Below are 25,424 nucleotides of genomic sequence, written 5' to 3' on the forward strand. Positions count from 1 at the left end.
GCAAGCAACACAAATTAAAAGCTTGAAACAGATAAGAGGAAAAAAAATGGAAGAATTTTATTGTTCGGGATTGTTAATGTGAGTAAAAAGGAAAATTTAGTGTATGCTAACAGAAAACAAATCCTAATGATATTGGTTCGTTACTAGCTCGGAACGACAGATTTATTTATAATAATGCAGAAATTTCAATAAACGTCTATATTCTGTAATTGGAAGAGAGCCTGGCTACTTAATCCGCAGCCCAAGCTAATGAAATACTTTTCATTACAGCAGCTCCTAGAAAACATGCTATACATCATCTAATAAAGCCGGGCGTTTTTAAGAGATACAAGTCTGAGCAATTTTGCATGCAAGGGCTTGGAAAGAGCAGGCTAAGGCTAATTGGGGGTCATTGCTCTTCTGCAAGAGGAGAGGGGAAGTTCTCCAAATCCGGAGAGAGGCGTGCGTCCTTGCCCCGGAGCCGCCCGGCTCACATCTGTCGTAGGCGCAAAAACCCCATGGGATGCAGGATCCTAAAACGAGGGGCTTGTGGGTAACATCCTGATTATAATTGAATAATAGCACGCTCATTAAAACGGAGAAATTAATAGCAATCAACTTACGGAAAGGAGATTTCGTCAAGCTAAATGAACACTTTGTATGGGGATACACAACTGGTTGAGAGAGTCTAAGCGTTTGTCATTATTTACACACACCACAAATGAGGCGTTTTGTCTCGGTGGCAGTGCAGAAACAGAACAACTGACTGGTGGTGTGGTTCGTGGAAATAGGGCTGGCACATCTCAGGGAGAGCTCAGAAGCCGTATTCCCTCGGAGGTTGTAAGTGGATCCCTCAGTCCCTTCAAGAAGGGAGCTGGTGAATTGCTGACGGTGCCTGGAAGGGACCAGGGAATGCCGCTGGGTCAGGGTTGGAATGCTAGGGTTGGGACATGGATGGACAAGCAGTAGGGTCAGGATGTGGATGGACAAGCAGTAGGGTCGGGACACGGATGGAAAAGCAGTAGGGTTGCGACATGGATGGATGGACAAGCAGTAGGGTCGGGACATGGATGGATGGACAAGCAGTAGGGTTGGGACACGGATGGACAAGCAGTAGGGTCAGGACACGGATGGACAAGCAGTAGGGTTGGGACATTCCAAAAGCTTTGCATAGGTGCCAGAAAAACTGTTCTGGGTTGCGCATTGCTCAGATCTCCTAGAAGTAAAACACGTTTGGCTTTTTTTTTTATTTATTATTTTTATTTTTGGCAATCCTCAGTGTGTGCTGGTCGCTGTTGGTGCCCAGCCCTTTCTCCCTGCTTTCAGGGAGGTTGAGGGAGGCAGAGGGAGGCTCGGTCCTACAAAAACTTCTCAGCAGCTCCTGACGGGTCTGCTGGACTCAGCGGCCTGAGGTCTGGGCCATCTGTGAGCCACCTCCGGCTGCTGAGCAACTCGGCTCCATCTGGAGCGGCCTTCAGCTCGCTGCTGGCATTCTCGTCCCCATCCCCTCCTCCGAGGACGTGAAGAAGGGACATCTCACCCTGTGCTGCCCCGGTGAGGGCGTGTGGCCCTTCTGCTCTGCCTCCATGTCCCGTGATGGGTTCCTGGGTTGTCTGCCGGGATCCCAACCTCTTCATCCTACACAAAAAGCAGGGACATTGTCCCCCCAGTGGCTCCCCATCCGCTGAAAGCCCTGCTGGGTGCCACAGCGAGGAGCTCCTGACACCCCTTTCCCAGACCCCACAGCCAGGGAGGGAGGTTTTGGGGTCATGTTGTGGGGGTGGTGTGTGGGGAAGGGGTGTGCTCCCCTGGGGGATTTGCTCAGGGGATTTGGGGTGAGGGCGGGTGTATAGGGGGTGGGATGGGGCTATGGGGGGAGTGAGGGGTGTAAGGGGTGTGGGACGGGGCTACAGGGTTATGTGACTATATGGGATATAGGTTAGGGAGGTATATATGGGTTGTGTAGGACAGGGTCAGGGTCAGGACCAGGACCAGGCTGAGGGCCAGGATCAGGGTCAGGACCAGGTCCTGAACCAGGATTAGGCCCAGGCCCAGGGTCAAGACCAGTACCAGGATCAGGGGCAGAACTAGGAACGGGTCCAGGACCAGAACCAGGACCAGAATCAGGTCAAGGACCAGGTCCACAACCAAGATTAGGGTCAGGATCAGGACCAGAACCAAGCTGAGGACCAGGTCCAGAAGCAGGATTAGGGTCAGGATCAGGACCAGAAACAGGGTCAAAAACAGGTCGAGGACTAGGATCACGACCAGAACCAGAACCAGGGGCAGAAGCAGGCTGAGGACCAAGATTAGGGTCAGGACCAGGACCAGTTTGAGGGGTCAGAACCAGGGCCGAGGACCAAGATTAGGGTCAGGACCAGGACCAGGACCAGTTTGAGGGGTCAGAACCAGGGCCGAGGACCAGGATCAGGTCCAGAACCAGGTTCAGAACGAGGTCCAGGTCCAGAAGCAGGGTTAGTATCAGGATCAGGACTGGCACCAGGCTGAGGACCAAGTCCTAAACCAGGACCAGAACCAGGGTCAGGACCAGAACCAGGGTCAGGACCAGGTTGAGGACCAGGTCCAGAACCAAGACTAGGGTCAGGATCCGGACCAGAACCAGGTCGAGAACCAGGTCCAGCACCACGCTCAGTCCCACACCCATCCCCAGGCCCATCCCCGTGCTCAGAGGGGGCCGGGGGCCTCCGCCATGCCCGGCCGGGCCCCAGCAGGAGGAGGACGAGGAGGGAGAAGGCGGGCGGCGGGCGGGCGAGCCTGAGGGGACCGCGGCCGCCCCCGGGCGCCATGCCCCCCGCCGCCCTCCCTGACGGCCTCTCTCCCTCTCTCCGCCGCCCCGTCCTTTCCTTCCCCTCCCTCCAGCAGAGCCTCCGCCTCCGCCTCCCCGCCCGGCGCCTGGTCCTGGCGCGGCTGCCGAACGGTCCCGCTCGACGCCTCCCGGACCAAATGCCTGTGTGACAGGCTCGCCGCCTTCGCCATCTTAGCCCAGCTCAGCCCCGACATGGTGAGTGCCGGCCGGGGAGGGGGGGGGGGGGGGGGCACGGGGCGGCGGAGCGGGGGGGGCGTTAAATAAAAGGGTGGGGAGAGTCCGGGGCCGCTGGAAATGGCAGGGAGGGGAGTGGGGGCAGACGCCAGCCCTGCTGTGGTCACGGCCGGCATCGGCACCCCCGGGGCTTTGTGGTCCCCACAGCGACGGTGCGGGTCGGGTGCCGGCATGGGGAGGGGGCGGCGGGGCGGGGGGGGGGGACACACGCTGGGGGTGCTGCGGCGGCGGTGTCGCCTTCCTCCTCTTCCTCCCCTTCCTCCTCGTCCTCCCCTTCCTCTCCATCCTCCCCTTCTTCCCCTTTACTCCTCTTCCTCCCCATCCTCCCCTTCCTCCCTTTACTCCCCTTCGTCCCCATCCTCCCTTTCCACCTCTTCCTCTCCGTCCTCCCCTTCTTCCCCTTTACTCCTCATCCTCCCCTTCCTCCCCATCCTCCCTTTCCTCCCTTTACTCCTCGCCCTCCCCTTCCTCCCTTTCATCCCCTTTACTCCCCTTCTTCCCCTTTACTCCCCATCCTCCCCATCCACCGCTTCCTTCTCTTTCTCCTCTTCCTCCCCTTCCTCCTCTTCCTCCTCATCCTCCCCTTCCTCCTGGTCCTCCCTTTACTCCTCTTCCTCCCCATCCTCCCCTTCCTCCCTTTACTTCTCATCCTGCCCTTCCTTCTTTTCCTCCCCTTCCTCCCCTTCCTCCCTTTACTCCCCTTCCTCCCCACCCTCCTCATCGGCCCCATGCTGTTCACTCAAAGACAACGCTGCTGAAGCGAGTGCTTGTTGCTGTTGGGGGGCACAAACCCCGCCGAGCACCTTGCTCCCGTGGTCCCCCCCCCCCCCCCACTCCATCTTCACACGTGTCACATTTGGGGGAATCGCCCCTCTCCATCTCATCACATCCCTTTCCCAAATTCGGGGTTGCTCTCTCTTTTTTGGGGGGTGGGGGTCCCGCAGCAGGAATACGGGGGGTTTGCAGGGGCTGGGGTGTGTGTGTATGTGTTTTTGGGGGGGTCCGTGAAGTTTCACCCGCTGTCGGCACAGCGCAGCCGGTGCCGCTTCTATGCCGGAGCCTCCGGAGGAGTGAGGGATTCCTCGAAATGCTCACGGGGCGCTGGCACCCCAAATCAGCTGCCAGGGCACCCGGGGCGATGCCAGGGTGGCTGCCCTCTACTACCTTGCACTTTGAGTATTTATTTATTTATTTTTTTAAGTAGTTCATCCCCATTTTGGACACTTTCCCGGGTTTGTGGAGCGAGGCTCCCCCCCCTCTTCCCTCCACCTCCCTCTTCTCCATCTGCCCGGGCGCTGGGACTTACGGGGCCCTTGCAATTATTTACTAATTATGCCTTGCTTGTTAAACGCCGGGCTTAATTCGGCGAAAGGGGAGGGGAGAGGAAGAAAGGCAGGGTGATGGTGGTAAAGGGGGGTGGGGGGGATCACATTTTCCAAGATGAAGGTTCGGTTTATTATTAGAAACACTAATGTATTTGGTCCACTAGTTACCATGGAAACAACATCTGCACTGAAGTGGTTTTAAAGACACAGCGTTGGTTGTGTTTGCCCGGGCCCCGTGCAGGCCCAGCCACTCCAACCGGGGCTCCAGAGCTGCTCTCGGGGTCCTCTTGTGCGAGGCACCGAGCTTTGGATCGCCGCAGAGATGCTCTGGTCGAAGGTAGGAGCAGCGCGTCCCTGCGTGGAAGGGACCTGGAAGGAGTCGGTTGCATCGGTGCTGGTGTCCCCGCAGCCTTTTTCTGCTTCGGGTAGCTCTTTTGGTGTCTCCTGGCTGCGTGAAACCACGTGCAGAAGGGAGGTGATGCGTTGGGTTAGTGCTTTCCAGGAGCAGTCCCCAAATTTTCTTGGGGCGGCCTGGCTGAGCCCAGGGGAGCCAGCTGGGACCCTCCTCCTGGAGCTCCCTGCTCCGTGTCATCACAGCAGCAAGGCTTCAGCCTTCATCCCAAGCTTCCAGCACCCCGGCTTCTGGCTCTGCACCTTGTGATGCCCACGGGGATGACGGATGGATGGGGGAGCCTCGTCCCGCGCTGGGAGGGCTCCGTGCTGTCATTGCAAATGACCCAGTCCCACCAACATTCAGGGAGAGTTTGGGTCCTGGGAAAAACTACATCATAATTTCTTCCGTAGGAATACTTTTAAGGCAGGGCCAGCCCAGGTGTGCAGCTGAGTTTCTGGGGAAGGTTTTCTGCGGATCTTTCTCCTGGAGTTGAACAGAGGACCGGGCAGTGTGGGAAAGGAGGCTGTAGCTTGGCTAAAGCAGGAGTTTCTGCAACAGAGGACTAACTTTATGCTCACAAGGTGCTTGCTGTTTATTAACTAAGCAGCTAGGAAGAAGAAAAGGTTAGTTTGATGTAGCTGAATACTACTAGTCCCTCAGCTCTTGGTGTTTATGTGCTACAAGGTTGATGTTAGCCCTTTGCCAAGTACAAGTACTTTTGCGTCTGAGAGTGGACTTGGCTGCAGGAGGATGCTGCTTCCTTCCCCCTTTCATGTTTTATTTTATTGCATCTGCAACTAACATCTCCACGGGTCTTATGGGGTTTAGGCCTTAAATTGCTTCTTCCATCCTCTTTCCAACTCCTCTAGTTGCTGGTTGGGTTGCAGTCTCACAACTCATTATTCCCAGCCTGGAGTCAACCCAGGAGCAGCAGAGTGAGTCCTTTGGCCATGCTGGGAGGAAAGCTGGGACCCGGCTACCTCCCGATCCCCCCCGAAGTAAAGCCCAGGGTTTGTTGGTGCTCTGGAGGGTTGCTCACCCATGTCCTCATGGTACCACCCTCGGTTTTTTAACCAAGTGTCTGTGAGCAAGCCCGTCTTCCCCAGAGGTGGCATCTCGTCAGCGGTGGTGTCTGCGGTGCTGACATTTATAATGCAGTTTTTCATGTGCCTTGGGAGCTCTCGGGACAAGAAGCTCCGTCCTCCTGTGTCATCAAGATTATTTATTGCGATAAATCTCCCTTCTGGAGTCTTTGGCCCTGGCAGGTTGAAATATTTGTAACCCTGGTACGGGCACAGCTTTTTTTTTTTTTTTTTTTTTTTTTTTTTTTTTTGCAGTGAGGATGGAACTGGGAAGGTTTGGGGGGGATGAGTGTTGCTGCCCAGGCGGGCGATTCGGTCTTTCCTAGGACAGGATTTCCCTGGGTGTTGCTTTTGAAGCAGGGAAAGGAAGCAGTTTTCCCTGATTTCAGTGGAGCTACGGGCTGGGAGTGCGGGTTTTGGAATCAGTTTTGGAAACAGACATCCTTAAACTGAGATGGAGCTGTTCAGACCCAGCCCAAAAGCTAGAGTTTGAGTTCGACTCCTCCTCTGGGTCTGATTTCCAATGGCCCCTGCTATTTCTGGCACTGCTTTGGCTGGATGGCTGTCATTAAACAACAAACCTCTCAGCTGAGGAACACAGACGGGATTTGGGGTCTTTCTTTTCATTTTGGTTTTACCCCATACCCAGCTTGGTAGGGGAACGGTAGGGCCAAAGGGAAATCACACAGCCCTGTATTCGAACTTCGCAAACTATGGTCAGTCGGATTAAGAGTCTCGTGGTGGTGGTTTTCAGTATTTCTTGGCAGTCCTGGCCATTTGTTGGTGATGGGAAGGGAAGAGAGCAGGACCTGAGGATTTGTAGGGCAGCCTTTCGCTCTTTGGTTGTCTTGTCTGAGTTTGACTCGTGTTTTTTGACTCGTGTTGCCTCTTCTGCCTACCAGCTCACAATCTGTAAAGTCAAGTAAGTTTTAAAGCTTAGCTCCTAGAGTAGTAGGAGGGCACAAATACAGCTCTCTGCCCTCTCCTCCCCTCCTTTCTCCCAGCCTGGTCTGCAGAGGCTGCTCAGCTCTGCCCTCATTTCTAGGGCTAGCAAAGGTGGAAAGGTGCCGGTGGCAAAAACTTGTGTGGCTGCTGACTTTGGTGTGTCCATGATGAATTTCTGGAGCATCTTGACCCCGTGACCACATTTACCCCTTTACCGACATGCAAGCAATTAGCTGGAAGATCCGAGCAGCACCCGTGTGGTTTTGTGGGGTGTGTTGGAGCAGGCTGACCGGCAGAGCTGACTTGGAGGCGTGCTGGCGAGGTGGGTGAGTGTAAGGGGTGAGATCCCGTCCCAGGTTGCTGCAATCCGAAAAGCAGAGGCTTTGTTCCCTGTTAGCTCCCATTGGCGTGAAGGCAAGGCACCTTTCGGGGTACGTACACGAGGGGACAACAAGTCCCGGGCTCCTCTCTCAGTTCACAATGTTTACTTTTTATTTATTTATTTATTTATTTTACTGAAAGCATCCCGACGCTGTGTGTGCAGCAGAGGGGAAAAAATCCTTTTTACCCTGGGGAAATAACGCGTGGCGAGGAGCCTCTCAGGGCGCATCTCGGCCAGGTCAGGCTGGCTGCTCAGAAGGGGCTGGCAGCACTTCTGATGGAAAATTAGGGCAGCGGTTCCCTTAGCTAAGATCGGAGCACTTTATTTAGGGATTAGTATTTTAATATTAATATTCTACCGTTGTTTAGCACCTGAGATTTGGAGTTTGGATAGGAATGAAGCCTTCTGAGTGCCTTGAGGACAGCCAGTGCTCAACTTCCCAGTTGTTTCCAGGGTTGTAAGGAATAAATTCTGCTTCTCGTGTGACGTTAACGCTTCGATTTCAAAGTTGGGCTTTTCTGTCGAAGGGGAGTTCTCGCTTTTGCTAGGCTTGAATCCTTAAGGTGCCGAACCGCTGCCAGTTTGCGCAGGGGGTGAAGGGCTCGTTCGGGTGTGCTGGCTGAGCCACGGGGCTGGGAGCTGTTCCCGTGCCTGCAGATGAGATGATGACCTTGGGCTAATCACTTCACTGCTTTCCGCTTCCTCTCCGCCAGCTGCAGCACCCTGGCAGGTGCCATCCCGGCCTCGGTGCCCTCAGCCCGCGGGGTGCCACCGAAAGGTCCCAGCGCCGACGTGCCCCTGGCGGGGCAGCAGCAACCTCTGCTCACCCCGTTAGCCAGGACGAGCACTGCCGAGCTGTGAGCTTTTGGGTTTTCGAGCTCCAAATCGCCCGTTTGTGCCCCGTCCCTTAAGGGATGCTGCTGCACGCGGGCTGTCTCTCGGGATCTGATGGTTCCTCTTGCCGCCGAGCTCTCCAGCTGGAAATGTTTGCTGAGATTTCCTGAAGATTCATGCTGTTACCACTGGATCCCCCCATCCGGACATGGAGAGGGCAAAAAAGGTGATGGGAGATCCAGCTGGGGCTCCTGCCCGTCTCGGGACAGCTTTGTGCTGACTCTGGGGAAGGTTTCGGTGTTTGCTGAGCGGGATCTTTCCCCCCGGGTCTGTGGCAGCCCGGAGGAGCAAGTTGGGCTCCTGCAGGTCGCAGGCTCCACGCTGCTCTTTCCCTTGCTCGGCAGGGATGCTCTGATCACTAAAATCGGGAGCTTGGCCACGTGTTTTTAGCGTGGAGTGGACAGAGCGTGAACCGGACGGCTTTTCCCCTCCCGCTCTCCCATAATACAACTAGGAAATAGGGTGTGATGCCCTTCAGTGGCCAAATGGGCCGACCCACTGTCTAGCAAGAAGGAAAACATTATTTTTCAAGCTTGGCCCCGTAACAGAGGGGCTGGTTTGTGATCCAAACGGGTTTGTGGGCCCCCTGCCGTGGAGCGTTTGCTTTGTCATTGCTGCCTTGAAGCCCATCGGTGCCCATGGCAGAGTGAATTCGGGCGAACCCGAGGGAGTTCGGAGAGGATCCGGAGTCAGCGGGCGTGTGATTTTTGTGGGGTTTTCAGGGGAAAGGGAACAGGGATGGGAGCAGCGCTGGGTTTGCTGTTTTTGGGGGAGAGGTGGCTGGGGATTGCCATTGCTGCAGAGCGTGCAGATAATTTGGGAATCCACAAATAAGCGAGCAAATGCGAGTGAGGAGACGGAGACGAGGGTTATAGGAAATCCCTGCCGGTGCAGTGCTTCTAGGGGAGACAACAGCGGAATACATTAGGAGAAGACAGGTAGCACGCAAAGTAATAATGGGAGGATTTGGCTCAGCATAATAAGCAGTCATCCCCGCATCCCACCTCCTTCGCGGCTGTCTGCGCATTCGGCTGTCTGTCGATCCGCCGAGCGGTTCAGGAGATATTCGCAGCCGACGGCTTCCCTCCGCCGAGTTTCCACTCCACGCTTGTGGATTCGCTCGCCTCTTGAGCTCGAAACTCCGGGAGGTGGGATTGCAGCAGCAGCAGCGGCGGCGGCGGCGGCGGTGGGGCTGCAGCTCTCCGGAGCCAGAAGAGCTCGGCGCAGCCCTGGCAGGGACTCTTCTGCAGGCGAATGCTGCTGCATCACCCTGTGTCTCTTCATCTGAAGGGGACGTGGGAGAGGAACACGATCGAGTGGCAGCGAGCTTAAAACACTGGGGGATTCGCTGCTTCAGCGTGAGTAACACTGCGCCCGATTCACCCTTCGGTGCACAAGCGAGACCGGCGCCGGCGTTCGCCGGGTGACCCCAGGAGCAGGGCTGAGGTTAGTCCCTCGTCTTCAGCTGAAATTAAAGGCTCCCCGTCTGCATCTGGGGCACCGTGTGTCCAGGAGCTCCTGAGGGGGTTGGTGCTTATCCCGAGCCCGCGGTGGTTAATGGCCGGGTGCCACGAAGGCAGCTTAGCGAGTGTGGCAGCTGCCCCGTTACCCAGCCACGGCTTACCACTCCGGTACAGGAGGTGTGGATTTAAGCCAGGACACCAGGCTCTTCCCGATTCCCACTTTCCCGTTCCCTAAGGGCTCGAAAAAAGCGGCTCTCGGGCTCAGCCTCTGCTGATTTGAGCCGTGCAGGGCCAGAAAGGTGTGCAGAGGGGGGTGAGCGGTGTCTCTCGGGGATGCTCCGCGTTGGGGCAGGAGCGGTGCGATGCGCGAGCGTGGCAGGGTCTGCGTGTGCTTGGGGACGGTGCCAGGCGTGCTACCTGCACGTTGATGGCAAGGGGAGCCCTGCGAGAGGCTTAGAGTTGTCCCTCGGGGTTAAAATACCAAGGGGGAAGGGGGAAATAGCCTAATGGATGGAAGGTAGCTGAGGACCGGGCTCGAGTGGCGGTGAGAACGGTTTAATTCAGGAGCAAGGGAATAACCGAGCACTGGGAGCCTCCGTCAGCGGGGTTTGGTTGGACAGGTCGGGGATGGTTCTGGGGGAAATGAGCTTCTTGGGCCTTTTCTCACCCTTCTGCATGTCATTTGTAAGCGAGCTCACCTGCTTGTCTGCTTCTTGCTGTGCGAGCGGGAGAAGCGTGGCGGAGGTGCAGCGGGTGGCCGCGAGGTGGAGACGCGCGACGGAGGCAGATGGGGAGGCTGGGACGGGTGAGGAGACGTATTTGGAGAAATCAAAAGGTTTGCCCATGGTTGGACAAAGCAGCTGGCCTGCTGTAACTCTTGTCTTGACGTTATTTCATAGTTATCATGAGTTATTTGGACTGCCGTGTCACCAGGAGGCGTAGCTACGGAGCATGACTTCAGCGAGCTGCCCGGTGCCGAGCGGGCCAGAAAAACCACCCCAAAGCTCCCCGATCCCAAAAAACCACCCCGATCCCAAAGAGCTTCCATCTGAAATGCAAAAGGAAAGGCGACACGTGGCTGCAGGCGGGCGTGGGGGCACGTGTGAGCAGCGCGAGGGCATTAGTCACTGCAGCGAGTCGTGGCACATCTGCCGCCGGCAGGAGCTTTCTGTAGGCACTGCACCCGCCAGGCTTTTAGAGAGAATTAAAGACAGAGCCCCGGGTGGCTTTCTAGGTGTGTTTTTTGCGGGGGGAGCTCCTCCCGAGGCAGAGGACGGCGTGGGAGACAGCACAAAGGTGCTCGGTTGAAAATGGTAACGAGTGGGTGACGGAGGCAGGTCTCATGGGCTCGGCAGGGGTGGGAGCCAGCGCGTTCGTGCTAAGAGGGATCATCTTCCCTTTCAAAGCCCTTCCCGGGCTGAGCACGTCGTGTTTGGAGCCCCAAAAGGAGCTGGTTGAACCGTTGAGCATTTTACCTACCTTTCTTACTCGCCACGCACGCATCTCCATAGCGTTTTTGCCTGGAAAAGCCTTTTTTAGGTAATTTTGACAAGCCACTTCACCACTGAGCCCTGCTGTGCCCTGCCTAAAGGCTTAGGTTGCCCTTGAACTGCCACGCGGTGAGACATGGAAATTAAGTCGTTATTATTATTTTGCAACAAACGTCTGCTCATCTAAACCAAAATTGAATCCGTTTCCAACAGGCTCGTGCTTTAATACCTTTGCTGTCCATGGACAGCTGAGTGGACAAATTCCCTGGCAAGAGTTTGTCAGTAAGGCAATCTTCACCTGAAAATGGTCAATACGCACAGAAAACAAATGTCAGGCTCCTAAAAATGAGCACACGAGCTTGAAACTCCTCTCTGAAAGTTAAGGCGGTCTAAGTGAGAAGCTGGCGTGATGTTGACGGTCGGTCAAAATGAGGTCTGCAGCTCGAGGGCTCGCCAGCTACCTGCCCTACCAACCAGAGGGATGTGCGGAATGCATCCCATAAATCCACGAAAGCAAAGTGACTTTGCTCTTTTCCCATAAGTAAGCCGATGCTTTTACTTTTCATGACAAATTGCTCTTTCTGCTCTTTTAAATATGTCAGTCGTGTCAGCCCTTTCCCGGGTGGGGCCAGTTGGGTCGTGTTTATATCAAGTTGGTGGAGATAATATCAAATTGGTGTAAATCCAGGGGCTGTTACGGTTTTACTTCCCCGTCGCTCAGCTGAGGATGAGACGAGCGGCAGGGCCAGAAGCTGACTCCTGGAGCCCTGCTTTGACAGCACCGCCCCGTGCAGAGGGAGCTGGCACCAGCAGCCCCCAGTAACCACCCAGTATCGCACTGGGTGGGGGGAAATCGTGCCCGATCCCATGGGTTCTTCCGACTGTAGCTGGCAGAAAGCTGTCACTGTCACCACAACGGCATCTGTGTGACGCCCACAAATCCCATCAGCTGCTAAATAGCTGAAATCCATTCCTATCCTCTTCAGAGGCAAACTCCAGCCAATTCACTCCCGAAAGCCTCGGAGGATTGATAGCGAGCTGGAAACACCTTTTTCTTCAAGGTTTTGGGTTCAGCCCTAGCTCAGGTCAGGAGCCATTGCCAGCGGAGGGACCTTCAGGGGCTGAACGGTGAGAGACGAGTCCTTGCAGGAGAGGAATCACGGCTGGAAGCAGAAATTAAGGGGACTTCCAGACACCTTCCTCCTTCAGCTGGGCTGTCCCCAGGGCAGGGTGAGCATCGCCCTCTCTGCCGGGAGAGCCGCAGCTCTGGCACGGCTCGCCAGCACGACGCCGAGGGAGTACAACAAACAGCGGGCTGTTTTGGAGTAATTTGGTGAAACGCCGTCGCCTGGCACGGAACCAAAACCCTGCTTAAATCAGGATAAACACAGTCTGGATTCCCCCCCTCGTTTTCCATTCCCACTCTGCCATGGCGTTATTTTTTTCTCCTCTTTTTTCTTTCTTTTTTTTTTTTTTTTTTTTTAGCTGTGTGTAAATCTCGCCCCGTTTCCCCGCGAGGGGCTGAGCACTGCGGCTCTGAAGTTAGCAGAGCTGAGAACACACGTGTGAAAGCAGACCAGGATGGGTAATTCGAGGATGAGCTTGCAAATCTTTTATAGATTTTATTGGAACTGGTTGTCTGCTGTGTAGTACAGAGAAGGGGCGATCCCAAGCAGAGAGGAGCAGTGAAGGAGGCTCATTTTTAATGTCATTAGACTCAGCCCCTATGTCCATACTGTAAAATAATGCTAGTAATAATAATGTTAATAATAATAATATTAATAATATCAAATCTCAGTCTAGCACTGCCCTTTAATTGTCCCCACTGCCTTTGTCCCTGTGCCAAATTGCAGTGCCCAGGGGATGGCACGGTCCATAGATGTTCCACCAGAAGGTATGGACAAAACCCTTCTATTTTGAAGCTTGAGCTGGTAGAGCATCAGCTCTACTACATCACTTCATCTCAGGGCAGCAGAATGGTCCTGGGCCCTCTTATTTTCTACAGCAGACCTGGCGAGGTAGGGTTTGCTGCTCAGTGCAGCGCATTTGATAGTGGTGTTGCACAGCCCGATTGAAGTTCTCTTCTGCCTCGGGTGTCTCAGAAGGAAAGAGGGCCCCTAGAGGGCTAGGCTGCTTTGGTTATTACCAGCTTTACCATGGAAATTGGTTCTGTTTTCTCTTCCACCATGTAAAACTTGCTTTAAAGGGAAGGGCTGGGACAGAGCAAGTCTCGCCATGCACATAAAGAGCAAAGATTTAGAAAACAGGTACTCTGGACGGCCAGCTAAGAAACAGTTAAAGTAAAAACTGTCTGCTCTCTCTCCTTCATACCTCCCCACGTTGATATTGCACAGCAGAGAATGAGATGCTCGTGCTTGATTGTCCTGACGTAGCTCCGGGAACCCCCTAAGGCACACGTCTAAAATCCAAGCTGAACTGAGCTCTGGCAGACGGAGGGAGAGCACTGTTATCCCCTTCCATTTCCAGGGGGGGACAAAATAGGCCCCTGAGAAGTTAAGGGCAGTGTTTTCAGTCCAAAGCAGATCGGTTGAGTGGGGTCCTTCATGTTAATACAAGCACGATCCAGCCCTCCTTGATGTCCCGACTTCAAGTTTTGGACCTGGGAACGCAGTCTGGTCCTTCACGGAGCTACAGCAAGGCGACTTGTCGTGCTGACCACTGGCAGGTAGATAACGCCGCCGTTACCTCCTGTAATTCCCCACCAGTCTGAAGGAAATGATTATATTGCCCCTACTAACCACTCCTCCGCCCCGAGAGCTTCCTCGAGGCTGTTTGAAAGGCAGATTGCCCTGTTGTGTCTTGGGAGCAGGCTCAGTACTGAGCGGAGTTAGCAGTTGTTAATAAATAGTAGCGCATTAAGGTGTCTCTCTGGGTGATTTTCCTGGACTGTAATTACACAGAATTGCCCGTTAGACTGGCCGAATTGCATAAAAGGAGCCCTCAGCTCCACAGATGCGCTCCCGATAACGGGGGGCTATTCGCTTTGACATGGGAAGATGGTGGTTGTGATGTGAAGGAAGCAAAACGAGGTACAAATCCTCCGGACCGCTCTTGCAATGACATGGGCTGAGCCGGGGAGGATGCCAAAAAAGAAGTTGCAAAGAACTTGGTTATTGATGACACCACTGAGGGCTTTTCGTGCAGTGATCTCAAAGCCCTGCTCAAAAACTGGAAAACAGTTTCATGCCTCCTCAGTGCTCCTCTGTTTTGAGTTAAGTGAGCCCTGTAGGGCTGTTGATAATGCTGAGCCCCCAAAAAGCTCCTTTCCCCAGTGACCTGGTCCCACCTTCACTAAATCCGTGCTCCTGCCTCTATTTTGGGGTCCACCAAAAAGAGCCTGTGCCCTACTCTTCCTCTCTCCCCATCCCCGGTAGGATCAGTATTAGTGCATGAGTTTTCTCCTGGGGTAACAGGAGTCTGAAATGTCCGTGGGGCAGAGCAGACCCACAACAACTAGTGCAAGAAATACTTCTTCCAGGAGGTGAAAACTGAACTTTCCCTTTAGCAGCTCCATCCGTATCTGTAATTTTGCCGTGGTTCTCAGCAGCTGGCATGCCCTGCTGCAGCTGGGCAGCTGGATGTCTGTGCTGCTTCTGTTGAGCACTGTGTGATGGTCAGGGGAGTACGAGCAGCACCTTCTTGTGCTGTGTAATGGGGTATGGATGAGTGAGGGCATGGCTTTGCTCCTTTTGGCTCTGCAGAGTCCTCTGAGGTGGGCACATGGCTGAGCTGGGTCAAGAGCCCGGTGTGTACCCAGGTGAAGGTTTCATAGCATCACTCATTGTCAAAGTCCTTAAAAACACTGTATATTGCCCTGGAAGGATCACAGAATGGCTCAGGTTGGAAGGGACCTTCAAGATCACCTAACTCCAACCTCCTGCCATGGGCAGGGACACCTCCCACCAGATCACGTTGGCCAAAGCCCCATCCAGCCTGGCCTTGAGCACCCCCAGGGACGGGGCGTCCACAACCTCTTTAGGCAACCTGTTCCAGTGCCTCACCACCCTCACAGCGAAGAATTTCCTCCAAACCTCTAGTCTAAATCTATCCTCTTTTAGTTTAAGACCATTCCCCCTTGTCCTATCATTATCTACCCGAGCAAAGAGTCCTTCTCCATCCTTTTTATAAGACCCCTTTAGGTATTGAAAGAAGAATAACCTGGGTTGCTGCCCTTTGGGGTAACTGCTGTCCTTTTTATGCAGTGGTTGTGCTGGGGTGCGGAACATGGCTGGTGCTTCACCAAACCCCTTAAATATACATACAGATACACATATAGCTACGTACACGCACCCCCGTATTTTCAGAATGAGACAATTGTTTGGAAAGGGAGCCTTAAAGTAAGAACGAATGAAGGCCAGGTACAAAAGGAACTAGTTGCTGTCCACCAGGTGAGCTTCTGCACCTAACCGTGTACTCCCTGGTGCCTGGAGCAGGGCAGATCCCAGTTCACATCCCGTGAACAAGTTTCCTTTTGACCTGCACTTGGCCGGGAGCCTGGGTGTGAGCAATGCTTGGCTGGTGGACAGCAGGAGCTGGGGACAACAACCTAGATGCATTGCATTCATACCTTCCTCGTAGCTTTACACCTGCTTTTGTTGCCTGCATGACACAGACACAGACACAGACACATTTCTAGGTTGGAAGAGACCTCAAGATCATCGAGTCCAACCTCCGACCTAACACTAAGTACTCCACTAAACCATATCACTGAGCTCTACATCTAAACGTCTTTTAAAGACCTCCAGGGATGGTGACTCCACCACCTCCCTGGGCAGCCCGTTCCAATGCTTAATAACCCTTTCGGTAAAGAAGTTCTTCCTAACATCCAACCTAAAACTCCCCTGTCGCAACTTTCGCCCATTCCCCCTCGTCCTGTCACCAGGCACATGGGAGAACAGACCAACCCCCACCTCTCTACAGCCTCCTTTAAGGTAACTGTAGAGAGCGATAAGGTCGCCCCTGAGCCTCCTCTTCTCCAGGCTGAACAAGCCCAGCTCCCTCAGCCGCTCCTCGTAAGACTTGTTCTCCAGACCCCTCACCAGCTTGGTCGCCTTTCTCTGGACTCGCTCGAGCACGTCCATGTCCTTCCTGTAGCGAGGGGCCCAAAACTGAACACAGTACTCGAGGTGCGGCCTCACCAGAGCCGAGTACAGGGGGACAATCACCTCCCTAGACCTGCTGGCCACACTGCTTCTTATACAGGCCAGGATGCTGTTGGCCTTCTTGGCCACCTGAGCACACTGCTGGCTCATATTCAGCCGACTATCAACCAATACTCCCAGGTCCTTCTCGGCCAGGCAGCTTTCCAACCACTCATCTCCCAGCCTGTAGCTCTGCTTGGGGTTGTTGCGCCCCAGGTGCAGGACCCGGCACTTGGCCTTGTTGAACTTCATACAGTTGACCTCAGCCCATCGCTCCAGCCTATCCAGATCCTCCTGCAGAGCCTTCCTGCCCGGAGAATCTTCCTGCCCATGCTGCCAGGAGAACCCAAAGAGCCTGAGCCCGAATGAAAAACTCAGAGTCTAAGTGGGGATAAAAACGTTTTCAGGATTTTTTTCACCAGTGACAAGAGCACATCCCCCTCCCGGTCATTCATCCCTCCTGGGTTGTTTTCTTACAGCACCGACATACACCCCCTTGTTCAGAAAGCAGTTCGCTTTCATGAGTACTGGTAAAAGCAGTATTTTCCAGCAATTTTACCACCTCTTTGATAGCTCGCTGCTTTGAAAAGAGTTGTCCGACCAGCAACAAAATCAATAGAAAGTGGCTTTAAAAACTGCTGGGGAACTGAGAAAAGCCTTTAGTCCAGTAGCACAGCGAAGTGGTTTCTGAGCAGTTTTTGGAGCGCAGCATGCCATCGGGTCCAGTCTGTTCATAGAAGAGTCGAACGAGTCTCACTGCCCATGACTTGAGCGGTAGAAGTTGATCATGCGAAGAGGAAGGCGAGGGGCACTCTGCTCACAGCCTGCAGGTACCATGGCAAAAACCGTGAGACCAAGCTCCTCTGGCTTGTGCCTGGTGATATAGCAAGGGACAAGAGCCACAAGCTATAGCTTGTAAGAATAATGCAGGATATTAGGAAGAAAAGGTTTCCCTGGAAGAGTGGCACGGTCTTGGCATGGCCATCAGAAGCATGCTGGGGCTCGTGGTCTTTGAGGGTTTCCCAGCCTCATCTAGACAAAGCCATCCTCACTTAATGTTAGTCTGAGTCCTGCTCCAAGCAATAAGTTGGATTAGAAGCCTCCAGATGTCCCTTGCAACCAGGACTTCCGTAATTCTCTTATTTCATGAGGCTTTCATGTAAAATGTGCGAGAAGACAGGCTCAAGGCGACCATTCTGAGCAGCAAACGCATCTGCAAAAACAAAGCCCCGAACTCCAAACTCACATGTCTGCAGCTAATTTGGGAGAAAAACAAATGGTTTAATTTTTCAGTGACTTTATTAGTAGGCTGTCGTGCCTGTAAAGAGTTCGTTCAGCCTTGCTCGGTATCGAAGATGGGAAAAGTGAAAGTAACAGCTTGCTTGTAAGCTCTCAGGCAAACGGCGTGGCATTAAGAAATACCATTTTTGACTTTGTTCTAATTGGAGCCTCTTTGACCCTGGAGCCAGAGCAGGGTAACAGAACAGGCACAGCTCAGATGAAGTCACTTTTCATGGCGTGGTGCAGAAACTAAAAGACGGAAAGGGAGACATGGAGAGAATGCAAAGGGAGGAGAGCCAGGGAGAAGCAGTGAGAGCGAGAAGAAAAGGCAGAGCATGCCATGGATAATGGCCAAAGTAAGGAGAAAAGGAAGACAAGGGAGAAAGGGGGAAAAAAAAAAAAAAGGATAAAGGAAGAGAAGGGAAGAGGAGAAGAAGGAAGCCGAGGGAAATTGTCAAGAAGAGGAGCGTCCTTGTGCCCTGCCAGGCAGGGCGGTGCGGTGGCCGGGCAGCCAGCAGCCGCGGGCAGCGGCGCTTGTTATTTCCATCCTCGCTGATGTCATTGATTGCTCCCCTCCTCCCTTGTCAAGCTTGGTGACAGGACGGTGGCACTTGTGACTCGTAACCACCAGCTCTGTCCTGCTGTGCCCATGCGAAGGTCTTCCTTCTTCCTTCAGCCCCCCGGGGGCATGGTCTCGCCTGCGTTTTGGGAGGCTCCCCGAGGCCACCGGCAGCAGACAGGGGAGGGAGGAGAGGCAGTGATGGGCCACTTGGTGCCATCTCCAGTCCAGGCAGGACAAGGTGACACCCCGTGCCTTGCCTGGCCTTCACAAAGAACCAATTTCCCTCTTGGCTGCGGTGCCGGGGAGCTCCTGTAGAGCTCCTTGCTGTCATTTTGGTGGTATTGCTATTTCTTTTTAAACCAATCTTTCGGTTTCCCTTCTTCCTCCTCCGAAGAAATTTTTCCTTGCTAGCCTCAGATCCTCCAGCATCCAACCACCTTCTGTCAGGGGATTTAATTAGTCAGGAGAAATAAAACAAACAATGCTTCATTTGCCAAAGGGGAGGACTGTAGGAGGGGGAAAGGAAGATGGGGAAGACAGAGAAACCTTAATAATGAAAAAAAAAGAAAGCAGGATCCTAATCTACATAGTCCTGAACCTTTAGGACCTCCTGTTCCCCCCAAAAGTGAGCTCCTGCTTTTATTGCAGCCGGTGTTTTTTATAGTTACCCATTCTCGTGATGTCAATAGGGCCAGACCAACCATCCCTGGTCTGTGGGGAGAAGGGATGAGGGTCATGGCACCTCCTCGGGAAGAGTGCCTCTGGTGCCCAGGGGTCTTGTGGAAATTTGGCAGAAGGATAAGGGAAGGAGGAGCAGATCGGGGTCTTCTAGAGGGAGGAAGACACCAGCTATTACCCACCAGCCCAGCTTCCAGTTGGGGAAAGAACCTGAGGGTTTTGGGGCTGGAGGAGGTTGGAGAGGATGTGGAAGGGAATTAGGGTTATTGAGTTGGGAATATAGGGACAAAGTCTGCTCCTCTGTTAAAATCCCAACTCCTTTTCTCGTGGTGCTCTCAGATGGCTTAGAAATGAATTATCTGTTTTTTTTGTTTGTTTGTTTGGTTGGTTGGTTTTTTTTTGCTTTAATGGAGCTCCTCCCCGACTTTTATCCAGTTGCCCATGAAAAGCCAGTGAAACGAGACCTACTTAAATCAAATGTCACAATCGATGCTCGTCCCAGGCCACTGCTCGTGTGATGTGAACTCGTGTTGCTGAAAGGGAGGAGCAGGGAGAGGAAAGGGGTTGGAGGGAGCTTGGAGCGGCTGAGCAGTGCCCAGTCCGTGTCTGAAGAGCTCTTCTTCCCATTTTTTGCAGTCCTACATCTTTGAGGCAGGGCTGGGCTTCTACGGGGCGAAACAGGGTAGAGGTGGCAAAAGGAGAAGCTGTGGCTTTGTCTGGGGATTGCATTTCTCTCCCGTATCCTGACTAAATCACAGACTTCGATTCCCAGAGAAGGTCCCTTCCACACGTCAGTTTATAAGGAGCAGGACGCAATATTTCAGCACTCGCACCATCTGGAAGATGTGCACTTTCAACTTTTTTTTAATGGAAAACAAGTGGAAACGTTCATATTTTCACTGAGGTGTCTTTCTCGGTGTTTACCTAATTCTCAAAAACCCTGCTTCTAACTTTCCACAAATATTTGGCAGGAGTAAATTCCCACGGTGGGAATAGAGTCCCAGCAGTCGATGTTAAAAATCTCAGTTATCCAAATAAGAGGAAAACTCAGTGTGTGATCTGAAACCTTTTCAGAAAGCTCTAGGTGGGAGAAGATGCGGGTCCTTGCTGGATGGACTGGGGAGGCTCTGTGCCATGTTCTTGCTGTTCATGCACAATTGCTCATAATTAGAGGGACTAAGGCATTGTCTTACATCCAATCCCATAATTTCAGCCAATTGAATTGGGCTCAGCGTCCAGAACCTCGGTCTGTATCCTACAGCGGTGAATTTGGAGCGTCCCAAGCCTCCCATTTCCCAAAGGAAGCTCAGGGAAGCTGTACAGTCCTGGTAAGGTGATGTGTCAGGGCTAATAGGATCAGTGGGGTGGGAACACTGCAGAGATGTAGCATCACACTTGGCTTCCAGTCTGCAGTCGTCTGTATCCCATCAGCTCTTGAGTGAAAATCCTGCAACCAGCCCGTACTCCTTTGGGTACGTATGCCCAGCTGGGCATTCAAACTTCTGAATTCGTTGCTCAGTTTTGTCTCAGATCCCTTAAGCTCTTGTGCCAGCCTTCCCATAGCTCCCGTGGGTTTCACCAGCAGGGTGCTGAAAGCTTTGTTCCTCATTAATTCCCCCCAGCGAGATGACAAATCTAAGAGGTGGCCTTAATCGAAATACGCAAGTAAGGAAGATCTTCCCAAGCCCTTCAAACCGCTGGGATAATTTAACTCAGATCCCAAGCCCTTGCTATGTCAGAAACCATCTCATCTCCCCGGCCGTAGCAATAGGGCTTGGTACGGCACCAATCTGGAGTGTTTTCCCGTATCTCTGCAAAATGCTTCATGTAGAGGGTCCTGTGCTGCGTGGTGGGGCTCAGCTCCTCCGCCTCCATGCCAGCAGAGATCACTGGCATGGAGATGAGAAACATGCTGGAGAAAAAATCTTGCTGCAGAGAAAACCAGGTGGTGAGAGAGATTTGTAGAATGAGGGGAATTTAGCGGTGTTGGTCGGGCAGATGCAGATAACTCTAGTTATGGACATGGTCCCAGGGATGCAGAGAACGAGGTTAGGAGAATTATAGCCGCTATATATTTGTTCTTGATGTTGCAAGGACTGATGGCAGCAGATCCTTTGTGTTCAGACAGTGGAGGAGAACTGTTGCACAGCAGCATTTTCAGAAATCCCCGGCACACGAAGAGATGCCTGGTAGTGTAAGAGTGGTGAAGTGATGGATGGTGTGACTGGATGCTGGGTCCCTGGGGGGAGTAGACAGCGTGTTTTTCCTTTCCTTGCCTCGTCTCCTCCCTTTCCAGATGGATGTTTGTAGTCAGTGGAAGATTTTCACCTTCTTTTCATCCTCCAAGCTTCAGCATCAGTCGCTCCCAGAAGATCTCATTTGTAATCGTTCGAGTGTGGGCAGTGCCTCCTGCTTCTGCCTCATTAATTATCCTCACACTGGATATGAAGGGCCCAATCCTCCCCTTGTAACCTGTGCTTTTACACCCCTGCCTGGCTGTGGATACCAATTGTCACCCCAGCCTTAACACCGGTGCGTGTGGGAGCAGAATCGGGATCAAACAAAGGTTGGGTCACCCAAAAATAGATCCTGGTCCTCTCTCCTCTTTATTTGTGTGGGTAGTGCGATGTGAAGGTCAGGTGAGTTGCAGACAATTAGGAGGAAAGTCCTCGCCGTGAAATTGAGCTGGTAGCGTCTCCTGAGCATCTTTTTTTTTCCTTTTTTTTTTAATTTGTTTTTGCTTTAATGTCTTACTTTCTCTCTTTCAGAACATGGAAAAGGTGCTGGTCCCTTCTGTCACGTTAATTGTAGGCTGTGGAGTATCTTCGCTGACACTTTTGCTGTTGATTATCATTTATGTCTCTGTTTGGAGGTATGGCTTTCATTCTCTTCTTCTCTTCTTGTTGGGAAAAGTAACTGTCTCTTGACCTACATGGATCCTGGAGGTTTTGCTGTCCTGTTTTGGGTGCCTGGTGCCTGAGGAAGAGCCCCTTTGTAACGAGTGGGTCCTGCAAAAAGTCATCATGGTGGCTTAGTTGGCATCACTCTTTGCTTTTCGTGCCAGAGAAATTAGCACGGTGAAATGAGTGCCACGACCCCATGTAGTCGCACTGTTCATTTTCAAAAGCCGTGTGCTGTTTCCGATGCCTTTACATACCCCGGGAAACCTCGTTTGCAGAGAGGTGGACGCACGCTGCCTCCTGGCAGACAGGTTGCTTCAAGGCATCGTGGGCTGGTCTTTGGTACCATCAAAACATCCACGATCCGTTACGAAAACGTCTGGTCTGAAGAACTGACAGCACTTTTCAGGAGCTTAAGGATGTTAAATCTAGCGGGCTAAATAACTCTCCAGTCTCGTAGTTATGTCCTGCCTTTAGCTTCAGCTGGGATTCCTTGCTACATCCCATTTCAGGGAGCTCCTGTACACCTATAAGCAGGTCAGGTGCAACCTTAAATTGCATCGATTGTAGAGGCTGACTTGATTTTGTGGCTGTGTTGTATGAAACAAAGGTCCACGTTGGCCCATGCCCCTGTACGATACGTGCTGGTGGACTCTTGCAAGCCCAAGAACCCAAGATTTGCATGGGTTCTCCCCATGTACTGCATCACACAAGGGCTGAGCTGATTGTGGAAAGCCTTGCCTTTCCTAAACTAACATGCTGAGAGCTTCTTGACTTTAAAATAAACAAAATAAGGAAGATCAAAACCAGGTGAGCACCCCCAAAATTGAAATGGAGTGGCTACAGGGAATATACTGCTTGGGACCCTTTGTGAGAAGGGATTAGTCTGAGGCTCTTACCTTGTCCAATGACACCTCTTAGTAGGGAGGAAAGGGTCAATTCGTGTTCAAGTTGTGAACTGAGATAACTTTTTCTACCCGTTGTTAGAGGAAAGTGACAAAGGAGTAAAAAATGAGCAAAAAAATGCACCTTGTTGTTGATACTGTGACAGTGCATAGTGGCTGGTTAATTATGGTGAGTGCTCTGAGCTGAAGACTGATCATGATAACGTTTATCTAGAACTCAGGTTTTTCCGTGCCTGGGGTATCATTGGACCTGCTCAAGTCCTTGTCCTCTCCTGCTTTTCCTCAGGCTGGGCAGCACTGGGCAGCGCTGGTAGGTGACTTACTGGTGTCACTGGTGTCAGGATCAAGTGGAAAGTTAGGAGAGAGGAGTGAAGAGCAGGTGTTGGCGCCTCACCCTCTCTTTCCTCTTAGAAATTAGTTCAGGATCCGAAACCTAAGTTCAGACATGAGGTTGAATCAGTTTGGAGCACGATGGAGTCATTTGGAGTAACACGCTGTTTTCTTCCAGGAGCCTGCCCCTCAATATTTACTGTTATTGAGGCCAGGAAAGTTAATTGCCTGCCCTGCTTAAAATATTCCCTTTGTAATTTCTAATTGCAGCCTTGGCGTTATACCCATGCCCAAAACGATCAAGTTCAGCACGAACGGGGGGACATGTTTATAGGGGGCTTGAAAGGGCATTTCTGATTTAGCAAGGGACGGACATGCATTTCCAAGTGATCCTGAGACCAGATATATCTTGATTAAAGGGCTCTCTATCCTCAGTCTCTTTGTGTAAATATTTGTAAAGCATGATCGAGTGATCTCTAAAATTTCTCTTTGGTGCGCTGAGTTTGTTTCATTTCTTATCTGTAGATCATGTTTTCATGTTCTCTAAACTTCACAGCATTCCCGTGGCTGAGCCCTGAGCACTCTGTGTGTCCTTTTTATTTTAGGCATAGCTGCTGGACATGAATGTGCTGTTCTAATAATGGTCTCAGGAACATCATATCCAACATTCTCCTGGCTTTCACTTCGTTTTGCCCTAGATGTTAGACAGTCTGCCAGACAACAGCTGGGGGATTGCTCAGAAGTGGGATAGTCAGTATTATTCCAGCTGCTAAAATACAGCAGATGTATCAAAGTGGTCTTATTTTATTCAGTGCAGGGGAGAAAATCCTCGTGCCCTGTCTGCTTGGTCTTCTGCGGAGTGCAGTCAGCAGAGCTCAGCTCTTCTGGGGAGCTTTGGCCAGGAAATTTCCCATTCAGAGCTCTGGACAAAGGCATTTGGAGCAGGCATACACGAGCTCAGCTTGAGCATGAACCTCTTGTGATGAATAGGCTCACTGAGGCTGACAATCTGGAGACTTTCCCAGAATTTTGCCCAGCTAGGATTTGTTTATACATAGGAAGCAGAAAGAAAGAAAGGGGAAAAAAATAAAAGGGAAAAGGAACATGGTAAAGAATCAGGGGCAGAGTAAAAGGGAGGCGATCCCCACTTTGGGATCAGAGAGGAAATGAATTTGCCCCCCGTGTCACATTGAAAACCCCCACTAAAAGATGTTTTTTAGTGGCACCTACTCAGCCGTCCGCGTGACCGGCGTGAGCTTCTTGCTGCAAGCCATCACTTGGATGCGGCCAGCTTGGCACGGCCTCCATTCGCTCTCGCTTCTGTCTGATGCCTTCTGGTGGCCTGTTGGTGGCCTCACTCCAGTTCCCAGTAGCCAGATGGCTGCGAAATAGCTGCTACAGGTGGGAAATCTCTGGCTTTATTAGCAGCTGTGGCAGAGGTCAGTGACACATAGGACATAGGAGTGGGGTGACCTCGGTACCTCCTGGCAGCGGTTGTCCTAGGTCACAGCTGGAGCCACGATCTACGTGGGGATCATGTTCACCACCACCTGCGTGGGAAAGAGGGGAGATCAGAGAAAAAAAAGATCTTCCCACTCGAAAACTAATTGAAAATGAAAAAACGAGGAGAAGAGGAACTGCTCATGGATCAGAGGGGGTGAAATGACTTGGTACCGTGTTTCAGCTTAGCTCTATACCATTCCTTCAAGCAGCATCTCGACGCGGTGATGCTTCAGAAGAGCCCCAGTGGCTTTTCCATCCCTGGACGAGAATGAAGCAGCGATTCAACAGCCTCTGGAGTCAGAGTGCCCTTTGCACGGCGCGGGGATCGATGCTGCTATCGAGTGGCCCTTCCAGCCGCCGTCAGCACGTGGGGCCCCACAGACCTTCCTCGCTGGCAGCACTGCCTGAACACCGTATCGCCGAGAGAGCCCCGTGAGCTGTTTTCCCTGCCTGCCCGTCGAGGCCGAGGATTGATTTAGCGGTCGCCAGCGAGCTCTCGAGGGGCTTTTAACGCTCGCTTTCGATCCAGGAGTTCTGCTGCTGCTGGAGAGGCCAAGGTGGCCCCGGTGGGAGTAGCAGGAATGAGTAAGGGAGTGCGGGGAGAAGGACGCGTGTATGCGCCGTGAGAAGCAGCAGTGAGTCAGTGTTTGCGGAGAGGAAAGGAGCAGGGTAGGGACAGAGAGAGAGACTGCAGGGTTTTCCCACGTTCTCCATCTGTCTCAGTTTGTACGGGGCTTCCCTGCATCCCACAAGACCCGGGCCGGAGCAGAAGCTCCCTACGTTTGCAGGGAGTTTTTCCCAGCTTTGGTGGCTGCGTACAACATATTTGGGATAAGTAGGCAGAGCCTATGTAGCTGCCAGGGGGTGGTGAGACAGCACTCTGCAAGCTCTGCCTTTACTGAGCTGTCTCCTCAGCCTAAACGCATTGAGACCTGTCATTTTTCCCTCTCTGCTCCGAGTTCCTAACTTCTTTTGCTAGGTGGCCTTGTGGTGATTCTGGTTTCTTTCTGTGGAGCATCCCTGGGCTGGAGAAGAGGAGATGCAAGTGAAACAGCAAGTGTGGCAGCCTGAAAATGTTTGGCAGTGAG

At 52.6% G+C, this 25,424-nt stretch overlaps 1 protein-coding gene across 1 annotated transcript in view; it reads left to right on the top strand.

Annotated features, from left to right (window-relative positions):
- The window catches only part of ADGRB1 (adhesion G protein-coupled receptor B1), a 185,375-nt gene that overhangs the window by 99,955 nt on the left and 59,996 nt on the right, over nucleotides 1-25,424 (top strand). Inside the window, exons 17-18 of the mRNA XM_050708982.1 lie at nucleotides 2,863-3,001; nucleotides 21,467-21,570. Coding sequence (XP_050564939.1) covers nucleotides 2,863-3,001; nucleotides 21,467-21,570 — 243 coding nt within the window. The remainder of the gene's footprint in view (nucleotides 1-2,862; nucleotides 3,002-21,466; nucleotides 21,571-25,424) is intronic.

The sequence above is a fragment of the Cygnus atratus genome, chromosome 2, assembly GCF_013377495.2.
Source record: "Cygnus atratus isolate AKBS03 ecotype Queensland, Australia chromosome 2, CAtr_DNAZoo_HiC_assembly, whole genome shotgun sequence".
In the NCBI taxonomy this organism is placed as follows: Eukaryota; Metazoa; Chordata; class Aves; order Anseriformes; family Anatidae; genus Cygnus; species Cygnus atratus.